Consider the following 11015-nt stretch of genomic DNA (forward strand, 5'->3'; position numbering starts at 1 on the left):
GAAGCCCATTTATGTTCGTCGTGTGTCGAGCCGAGCAATTCTATCGACATTGTGCACGACTTCCAAACTACGAACCGCGTTAAACCAGCTCCGTCAGGGCCCGGCGTGCACTGAAAGACTACGTCGTTACAGCACGTTCACAAGAATCGCAAACAGCGCGAAAACAGCGACAATCCGCCGAGCAACAAGGGGTCCCGGATACCAACGGCGCTCGCGACCACGACCAGCAATTTCGGACGCACGCGCCTTCCAGGGTGGACCTGCACTGCGAGCCAAAAGCTCTCATCCTCTGCGTCGACGGACTCCGCGATGCGACAGGTGGCAGGAGAGGCAGCAGCGCTTTCCCCCCGCACGCCGGTGAGAGGGGCCGATTAGCGCGAAAACGCGCAGGCGCCGCCGGGGCCTCGCCACGTTTTCCTGCCGGCAGCGCCCGCTCGCTCGCTCGACACGACGGCTTCGGTCACGACGCCGCACCGAAGTGACAGGCTCGTTTTGAGGCGAAACATGGCCCATGTTTCGGGCTGCCGCGGAGGCGAAGCGCGCCTGACAGGGGGCAACGAACCTGGCCACGCACCGGGCGCCTTCGTCCAGTCAGCTGACACGGCGGGAATCTCATCAGGGGCGCATCCCCCTTAACAGGCGGCCGCGGGGAGGGAGGGAGAGGGGCACCCGAGAAAGCGTCCCACAGGGACTCCGTCCATATCGCTCTACGCACCCGCGCACACCGAGAGCCACACACTCGGGCCCAACCTGCGCGACGCCAGCGTCGCGCAGGTTGGGCCCGAGTGTGTGTCTTTCGCGAAAAACGCCAAGACTGGTACGAAACAACGGACGCCTGCGAAACGAGACGACGCAGGTCGATCCAGACCGAAAGCCGACCGGTGGTGCGGAATATCGCAACACCGAAGCGATGACGAACAAGAGCTTAAGGCAAGCGTTAATGAACCGATGGCCGAGCAAATGTGGGCACGCGCCCGACGTGCGTCCAGTATGCTCCAGAGGCCGCACTGCGCAATGACCGCAAGCGGGCGTCAAACGTGCGCGCAGGAATCGGCCTAGCGCGCCGACAGGCTCAGGATGCCGAGGAATGTCCCCCTACGCCGGACGTCAAAATTTACGAGTTGATGGCACGAACGACAAATAAAGCAGCCCAGCAGAACGACCAGGGGCACGGCGCCTGCCTTATAGTGTTGGCGCATACACACACACACTGCCGTAAAATTGGCCACTTGGGGGGACACTGGCCATTAGCATCCACAATTAGGGGCTCGAGCGAATTCTCATCGTCAGTCACGGGATGACCGGCTTAATCACTACCTTGTCCGATCTCGAAAGACGACCCTCAACGAGCTCCCTCGCAGACGGGAGGGAGAGGGCGCCTGCTGAACTTTGCACAGCGGCCGACGGGCCTGCCCCGAAGCGCGCGCTCCCATCCCGCCGGCCACGCAAGTAACGGCAGGGCTGGGCGGCGCGATGATTCGGATGAGTGATAACCGCCGCGGCGCCCCATCATTTAGGATGCTGGCCAGCCATGTCGCCGACACTTCTCCCTCTCCACCACCGCTCAGACGCGGGGCCACAAGTGGCGACAGAACTACTCGCGCGAGGAGAGAAGCGCGCGCCATAACTGAACGGCGCAACGTCATGTCGACGCGGTGTGAAACCGTAAGGAAGAAAACTCGCCAAGACAAGGAAACGTTGGAAGAGTATATCGTAAAATATTGCATAACAAAATAAGAACTACATATGAGAGTTCACGCAACGGCGCGACGTATGCACAGCGTGAATGTCAGTTGTCTAGTCATTATTATTCGCTCCTATACATGCATCGACTTCCGGAGTCCCGAGATGCTGGTGTCATGGGCCTGCGGCATCTGCAGGGCTTGGAATTTTCGAAGAAGCTTGCGCGGACATTTCGTGCGTTTCTCAGTGGTCGATCTCAGTGGACGGAGGTATAAAATTCTGGGCGAATTGTGGGCGCAAGTTGAGTCAATACTGCCCCCTTCCTTTATGTTATCAAGTCTAGTATACCGAATGATTAGAGGTTGCAGGCTTCCAGCGGAACGACTAACATGCATAACATTAGAAGGAACTGACGAACGGCTAGATAATTATCTAGTGGTACACTTCCAGGAAAGAAATAGTATATCTACATGAAGACTACCAACAGAAGCACTGCAGACGCTTTACAAACGCGCGGCAAGCCTAAACACGTCGCTAACGTTCTATTCCTTTTTGTGGCCAGGGCGCAGATGACATGATTAATCGTTCCGCTGGAAGAAAGCATCTTCTCAAGCCGAACCAATTAGTCAATCTCGTTGCCTTTACTCGTACATATTGAAGGAATCGCAGCAGCATCTTGCAACTCTCGCCCTATTGAGTTCGCAAGGGCTTGCGCCGCCTTGCAAGCCCGCCAACGGAAAACAACCAACACTCGGGAAAAGAGAGAGCGTAAAAGCGAAACCTCGCCCGACGCGCGGGAGGAAGGGCACATTCAGGCACACAAGTTGACTGGTGGCAAAAGTGTTTTCAAGTAGTCAATGGCCGAGAATATTTTCGTTGGAAAATAGCTTTCTCGCGCATGCACATACTATCTTTTTTTTTTTTTTCAAGATGGGTCATTGACGCGTGAACACAAAGAAGGCAAAAGAGAAAGGAATTTTCGCTGCTGGAGAGCCCACCCTGACAAAACATCTCGGCATTCTTCGGAGCGGGCGTCCAAAGACAGAACACTTCTAATACTCTCGGGGCTGCTAGCCTTTATTCCACTGCAGAGGTGAACGTGACGACGACATCAGATGTCGTAATTATTGACTAAGGGGTTTTCTAACGCAGAAAGTAGCCCAGTCGGGATTGCCGGCCTCACTGGTTCTCGAGCATGATCAGTAATTGACAGGTGTCGCCTGGTCTGTGGATTAGAGAGAGTATTCGCCGAGCACCAGGCCATGACATCGAGTTCCATTCAACCATCTCTTCAGCGAAGGAGGAGGAAGACTGCGTTAAATTATTTTAAATATGGAAGAAACATCATTTTCACAACGAAGGAAGCACGATTGAGTAAGGAATACGAACGATCGGAGCCACAGTGTTCAGTATCGGTTTGTAAACGCTGTCGCTTATACAAATTCATCAAGCTGTAAGCGAAACTCTGTGGTTTTCCTTATCTCGCCGAGTAGTTCCTGCTCCCCCCCCCCAAAAAAAAGAGAGAATAATATATAACAGCGCGGTTGCGTTTTTCTCTTCTGCCGAAGAATACTGTTCTTCTCCTCCTCCGTCCCCCTTTAAACAAACACGTGTGGATTTGCCACTGTCGATTATTATTACTTCCCTTTTCACCAAAGATAAATGGCTAGAGCCCCGCTCGGTTCCATCCCCTTCGTGCAAATTTAAAAAAAAGAGAAATTATGGGGTTTTACGTGCAAAACCACGATCTGATTATGAGGCACGCCGTAGTGGGCGACTCCGGATTAATTTTGCCCACCTGTGTGTGTGTGTGTTTAAAGTGCACCTAAATCTAAGTACACAGGTGTTTTTGCATTTAACCTCGTCTACTTGCAAATTGGCACCTAAAGAACTTCCTAGCTACAGCCGAACAATATTAAAATCCAGATAAACGCTACGGTTGCCAATTATTTAATTTTTATTCTTGAAAGTACACTATTTGGCATTACATACAAACAAGCGCCGTTAACATGATCCTGCTTTCATGAAACCATGCCGAAGGCGAACAAGTCGCATTACACAAACTGAAAGCAAGCTGAAAACATCAAGACTGATGACGGCCTTTTTGTTACGCTATAAAGATTGGCCAGAATTGGCCTGTAATGTGCAAGCTCGACTTTTGCGCCCACCTGGTGGAGCCCTTGTAAAAGGAAAAAAAGAAGGAAACCAAAAAGCCAGCTATGGGGCTGCGTCGAGACCGGTAACATTTCGCGGGAACACTCGGCAAAGTTCTATGCATCTTGCCCTCGAGGGTAAGTGTCCATAAGCAAGAAGAATGAGCCGGTGCACCAGCATTCAAGCACGCATGTATATTTCCGAGTGTGTCACTCCCAAATGTGGAATGAAAAAAAAAAAAAGCTGCACGACATGCACATCGGACCAATGCGAACTGACGACGAAAAGAACCAGCCTAAACCTTATCCAGATAAATACATAAATAAATGAATTTTAAGCGCGCTGACATTAACAGCGGAAACCCACAGAAGACTGGGCAGGATTCCCCCCCCGCATTGACATGTCGCCAAGCGCCACTGGCCGGTGTCAGACGCAGTGCCGGTCATCAGCTACGCTTGCCGGCAAGTCAACACTAAAGACGTAACGCTTGAAGTAAAACGGCAGTGGGCAGACAAGATCTACGTAATTCGCCAAGACTGCGGGACACCATACATACTCTCGGTTTTCTAAACGAACAGCCGTCAAGATATGTTTCCTTCGGGACAATTTAGAGGTACTTGTTTAGACACTAGCGCAAAATCAATCCACTAACACTGTCCTTTCCACTCCTACACTCCACCCAAGGATTCTATGCTCCAGGTGGTGCGGGCTCCTCGCTCCCAGGACTGTTCACCTCCAAAGAAGGCACACTGTCGGTTGCCGGAGGACGCGCGTGACAGCCACGCGGGTAGGATGCGGCGCCAGTAGCAACAGCGAAGGACTCGCAAGAGTGTTTTAGCAGATGACACGTAATTGGGCATTTTTATCGCTCCAATCAGCAGTCGATGAAAGGCTTATTGGGAAGGCGAGAACACTGCCGCGCAGCTAAGGAGGCGGCCGAAATGGGAGTTGTGTGCTTTGAAGAATTATCACGTTCCGTAATAGTCGTCTTCGAAGGGCTTGTGGCAAAACACGGTATCAAATTTCGTGATTTGAGCGGTAAAACAGAGAGGAGCAGCAGTATGAACACACATTTTCCACGTGGCATATCACAGTCCATAATTACAACAGTGCAAAATTAGGAGACGAAAGGAAAAGGAAATGCACCCCGAAAGTAGCGAAATGCTGAAAATTGTGATCACCAACTTGCCCACTTTGCCGTACTCAGAACGTCAGCGCTGAGAAATAGTACACAAGCGAGTTCATCGCTTCGACTATGCGTAGCGCAAGGACGACGCCGCATTAGTGATCAATGCTGATGCGCTTTGGTCATCAGCTGACCTATCTCGGGGAATAAATCGACAGTTACAGGCATTCAGTCCACGGACGAAACGGTTTGTTTTGCGAAACACCGACTGGCACGCCGGTTTAGAAAAAGCACCATCGAGCGTGAAACATGGTTCGAGGCGTAGTCGCCACGTGTTTCCTTGTTGTATTCTTCTCCTACTGGGATGCGCTGCCAACGGGTAGGGTGTGCTGCCGCTCCCCAGACAAAATTAAAATTATTTCCGGCGCCAAAATGTTTCCTCATAAAAATTTGCCTACCGTGACAAAATGAAACTAAACGGGGAGGCTAGGAAACAGTGGGCGCCGGCCGCTTAGAGCACTACAACGAAGAACCCACAACGAAAATTCTGCTCTGGCCCTGTTGGACGCAAGGCCAATAGTAATAGTGTCCACGAACGTTGGGGCAGTTCGGAAACTTCCTAATATTCGTAAAGCAATTCGCGTGTCCAGATAACCAAAGTGTCTCAAACTCGTGTAACTGCGCTCTGTGATGTCCGCGCTTCGCGTGCCGACATCGCAAGCCATCGCAGCGGAAGGCGACGAGGGCAGTGTTGCACAGTGTTTAAGGGCAACAGAATTGGACAATCGGCTGTGCTATTGTCCTGTGCAGTGACGGTATGCGGTGACAGTGACCGACTGTGATTGTATGTCTACGCTCCTTTCTTTCTTTATCTCTACTTTGCTATCACTCTACCTCCCCCTACCATCTCTTCCCAGCGTAGGGTAGCAAACCGGATCGTCCCATCTGGTTAATCTCCCTCCCTTTCCCCTTTCTTTTGTCTGTCTCTCTCTCTCTCTCTCGTGTGCTTGATTTGGGTATGAATTGTATTCCATAGGATGTACACCCCCTGCTGTAATGTCAGTAAAGGCGAAGCAAGTACAAAAATAAATAAAACAATGTTGTGCTACGCACTGCACTGGTACATCACACGGACGTTCCGCTTAGACGCGGGTCCATTTGTAGATATCCCTTTGTTCTACCTCTTGTGTATCTTCACCTGCTTATAATTCGCCTCCGTATAGTCCTCTACTGGTAACCACAATACTTATAGCCTGCTACAGTGCGGCCAGTAGCATTTTTCGTTCATCCATTCAAAGGAAGTCAATCACTTACAACTACCAAGTTCAAAAGAGCCGAGAACGAGGTGATGTCTGGGGCTCGGCTAAGCTATCGCTGATAATTCCCGACCCGAAGCGAGCAGTAGTGCATAACCTTCTATATCCTATAACATAGGAGGCAAATACTAGTGGCTACCATTTACAAGGCTTCCGAGTGGAGCAACGATGAGTCGATTGGCACGAAGTGAGCGGCTGTCGAGTCGTAAGACCATGTTTTTTTTTTTTTTTCACAGTAAGCAATCTCAGCGCGTTAGCGCTTTACACTAAGGATGACTACAATACGCAAAACTTGCTTTGCGTTCTCCGATTTCAAAATGCGTGCTGAAGATACATTAATTAAAAACCGGTACTTAATGTTACCTCATTTAAAGAGTCAAGTGGTGACTCGCGGCATTTCTGTCCGCCAGCGCGAATAAACGCGTTGCCAGTTTTCACGGTTTATCGACCGAGTAAACGAAACGAAATGCATGAAAACCATCATGTTAAACGCAGTTCACAACTGCTAAACAAATTCCGACAGAACCGCGACGGCGCACCGAGAATTCCTCGTATTTCCGATTATTGTAAGAGTCGGCTACCGCCACTGTTCTTGCACTCTTCAATAAAAAATGAGCGGGAACTAAGGTAGCGAAAAACAAAGCACAGAAGCCGAGAAGGCAATTTCCTCGCAAACATATTATCCTCCCACGTTACCGCGGATGCGCCTCTTGCGCTCACCGTGAGAGGTTGACATTCTACAGCCAGCACTGATGTTTTTTTCAACCGTCGTTCCCAGAACAGCAGCATGTTCAAGCACACCGTAATCTGGCCAGGCGCCGCCATTAATGTGCAGAATACGGTAGGCAAAAACACTACTTGCCACAATGGCGTCAATGATACGGCGCGTGCTCTGGCGCTTTATGACTAGACACACGTTGCGTCAACGCTTTGAAAGGCGCAACCTTCAGTGCAGGATACACCATCGCAAGGTATCGGCAGGGGTGCTCGACGCAATGAGAATTTTCACTAGTTGAAGCTCTTCGCAAGAAAGATATATCCAAATGAATTTTTGACAAGGAAAAGAAGCATTCAATTAAGCCGTTCAGTACGAGCTGCATCATAGCGCCTCGGCTTGCGATCCCGCTCCCTGTGGCAAAAACGGTAACCGGGATGGCGAAATCAGATTAAAGTAACTACTGCGAATGCTGATGCGATTGTCAGCCATCGAAAAGAAGGAGCCTCCAAGAAATTGCTTCGCCCGTTCTCGTCCGACTCGTCAGATATCGTCCTTCAGGTTCGTCGAAAGCTACAACACAGTCCAAAAAAAAAACTTTGACGGCGTGCTACAAACGAGGCCTTAAACACTGGTGGTGGCCACTACACGAAAGAAGTACGCGTACTCCAATACTGACGTGCAAAAACGAAGACGCCTAGAAAGACTGGTGTGGTCCCTGCTGTTTCAGTCGGCCACGGAAATAGAAAAGACCAACCAAAGATAGCTTCGAAAGCGTACGCCTGCTTCTTGGACGCACGTCACTAGCACCAGCAGCAGGAGACGGAAACCGCATTCCGACAGAGGGCTCACTCCCCCCCATCCCTGCGCCACCACTCCCCTTGCCTTCGCGGCTGTCCCTCCGGGCGCCCGTTCCAAGACAGGGCCGCACCCCCTCTCTTGCTTCGAGTCCCCCAAGCCTCGTCCGAGCCTTCACCAGCCGTCGTATCAAGCGCCCGTCTTATCTTATCTGGGTAGCCCACCCTGCCTTTTGTCAGCGCTCGAACGAAGACCAAACGCCGCGCTTACAGTCTCTTTTATCGCGTTTTACAATCAGCAAAAAAGAGAAGAGGGTCCAACCGCGACGCACCAGCGACATGGGAAACAGTAGCACTAGAGATGGAACTCCACAATGAAACCCCCGTACAAAGCCCCCCCCCCCCACACACACACACACACTCTCTCAACACAATAAAAAAGTACGCGCAACCACGGAAAATTTCGCGCATTTACGCAAAGTGGCGTAGCAAAATGAACTTTAATCCAGCTAGACAACGCACCGAAATGCCCCTGAAGATTCGTTTCACTGGGCGGGCTCATTGCACTTTGATCTTCCCCCTTACAACACGGTCGGACTTTGTACACAGGCGCCGCCCGACGTTTCAGTTAAGGCGTAGCAGAAAAGCAGCAATGCAGTGGAACATAATGAAAGTGTTTGCGCTGCAGTGATTTAATTGTGGAGTTTTACGTTCCAAAACCACGATCTGATGATGAGGAACGCCGTAGTAATGGCTGGATTCATTTTGACTAGCACGATGTAAACACAGCTGCAGGTTTATTTTTATTATTATTTTTATACCGGCGAAACACAACCACTTTCGATCGCGATCGAAATTCTAGACCGCGATTGGCTCCCTCCCACAGCTTGCGTCGCGACAGGTAAATTATTGATCCCGATTGGGCTCGATAGCGATCGGAAGTGCGCCGTGTGACATCCGTATAAAACATTTCGACCCCATTAAATGCGGCCGCTGTGGCCTAATCGAAACCGCGACCTAGAGCTTTGCAGCGCAACGCCACTAGTTACTGCGGCGGGATAACAGGGCGGGTGCGCTGCAGTGAATTACTGCGGGAAACCAGTGTTGGTGTGCGGAAATATGAACACGCAAAATGACTGGAATCATATAAAGATGGTACTCTGCTGGGCGAATCATTTATTTACCGTAAGCAAACCCCATAGAAAATGAATCGCCAGAAAGCGCTAGTTTGCGAAGAAGTACAAATAAAGACTTGTCTTTGTTCTATGCATGCGCACCCTTCCGTGTAATGCGGTGGGGTGCACGAGTCGCACTACAAACGTATATGCACACCACTTCGCGAAATTTGAGTGCTTAACGCGGAAAAAAACCAGGTGCACACACGCTTAAGAACACCGAACACAATGCATACTCACAGTCAACACGTAATGTTACGAATGTCATGCGTATGTCGTCGCATTCTCAAGTAATGTGCGCAGGGCGCCCATGAAATGAGACGGCGATGACAGCGAATGAAGATGTGGAAGCTGTCGCTCTAGTGAGCGGTAGCACTAGTAAATAAGACAGTTTGATCTTGGCGATTAGCTAGTCGAAGCTCATGTATTATCACTCACCGAATAGCGAACCGAAGGCGTCCGACCGCGTGGGCTTCGGCGAAGCGTAGCCGGAGGTCGCTTGCCCGGGTAGGCCCACTATCTTCTCCTGCAAAAACCGGCACAAACCCGAGGTCGGCGTCAGGCCCCTCGCGGTCGACGCGTCTTGCTGCAGCCGAGATACTCCAAAGTCAGCGTGGCACGACGCGGCGAGGCAAGCCGAGGTCCTGGCAGCGGCGACGGCGGCACTTACCTCCTCGCCTTCAGTTACCAGGCTGGACTTGAGGTCCGTCAAGTTCTCCGAGGAGCGCTTCTCCTCTTCGCCTTCATCTTTAAACACTTTGATTTCGTCCGAGGAGGCCAAGTCGTCTCCGCCGCTGCCATGCGGCATCGTGCCCGCACACACGCCACCGCACCGAACACGCACACAGACACGGCCGCGTCGCCGCGCGAACACGCGTAGCAGACCCGCCTTCAACGGCAGCGCTCGTCGCCACCGCCACAACAACGCGACATCGTCGGACCGCTCCGCTCGCGCTACTTGTGGCCGGGACAAATCAGAGAACACGTGCTGCGCGACGCTCTGTGGCTGCAGCCAATGACGGAGCGCGGGCGCCGTCAGGGATATTCGGAAGTCAGGCGCGCAGCGCGATCGACGCGCCACTTGCGCCGAAATTCCGAAGGGGCGCCTTGCCGCTCTTCGCACTCCCGGCGGCTTCAGCAAAATAAACAACAACACGTGTTAGTGCTGCGCCGCTTCGGTGAGGGCGCCTTTGTCCGCGCCGGGGCGAGGAGGCGCGCCAAAAGGGTAAACATTCCGGAGCAGCGTGACCGCGCGACGGCCGATCTCGCCCTCCTCGCCCGCGAAGCCCGTGAAAACGCTAACGAGATGGTGCGGCGGCCGGAGGTGCTGTCTCCGCCTCACTGCGCGACGCCGCTCACGCGCCTCAGAACGGGCCTGGCTACTTTCACCAGCCGCGCAAACTCACGACGCGCGCGGTGACGTTGTCAGCGATCGTACGGGTCGCAGACGGTCATTCGAAGACGCCCACACCACGCGCACTAACGCTACGCCATCAGTCCATCTTAAAGGGAAATGCGCGTTATCAAAGGGCAGTGCTGGCGCACGATCGTCGTGCGCCATTTCGCGACATTCTGTACACTCAACGGCTGTCGCGCACGGCAACCTATGCACAGTAATGAGTACGGCATGGCGCACAGCAAAAAATACACAGCCCTGAAATGAAGCGTCGTCTTCGTGTTGGTCCTGACTTGCGCGCCACGCTGTCCTTGCATATTACAATGCCACATAGTGCACAAGTCTGTCCTTTTTGTATCTATAGTTTTCCCTTTCTTTTAGTCCACTGCATACAACTTATAATTTCTTACTGACAATAAGCTTACTCTACACTACCTTGATTGGAATGACGTGCGACGTCTGAGGCGGCCAAGAGAACATCGAACATTTATTGTGCCATTGTCATCGACTTCAGTCGGAAAGACAAACACTATCTATTGCATTGCGACGACTGGACAATCGGTCGTTGTCCGTGCAGGTGCTGCTTGAAGACCGTCCCCATCGCTCGTCGGCCCACAAAGCTGTGAAGGCTATTTCGTATTTCTTGAGGGCGA

The 11015-nt window shown here is 51.9% G+C and overlaps 1 protein-coding gene across 3 annotated transcripts in view; it reads right to left on the reverse strand.

Moving 5' to 3' along the window:
- Nucleotides 1–9987, reverse strand: part of pan (transcription factor pangolin) — a 239949-nt gene extending 229962 nt beyond the window's left edge. For 2 of the 3 annotated variants that reach the window (XM_065451888.1, XM_065451887.1), the window contains exon 1: nt 9405–9987. In XM_065451888.1, coding sequence (XP_065307960.1) covers nt 9405–9774 — 370 coding nt within the window. In that variant the 5' untranslated portion in view covers nt 9775–9987. The remainder of the gene's footprint in view (nt 1–9404) is intronic. The other variant, XM_065451889.1, reaches the window with a different exon arrangement.
- Nucleotides 9988–11015: the final 1028 nt, after the last annotated feature.

This window comes from Dermacentor albipictus, chromosome 1, assembly GCF_038994185.2.
Source record: "Dermacentor albipictus isolate Rhodes 1998 colony chromosome 1, USDA_Dalb.pri_finalv2, whole genome shotgun sequence".
Taxonomy (NCBI): domain Eukaryota; kingdom Metazoa; phylum Arthropoda; class Arachnida; order Ixodida; family Ixodidae; genus Dermacentor; species Dermacentor albipictus.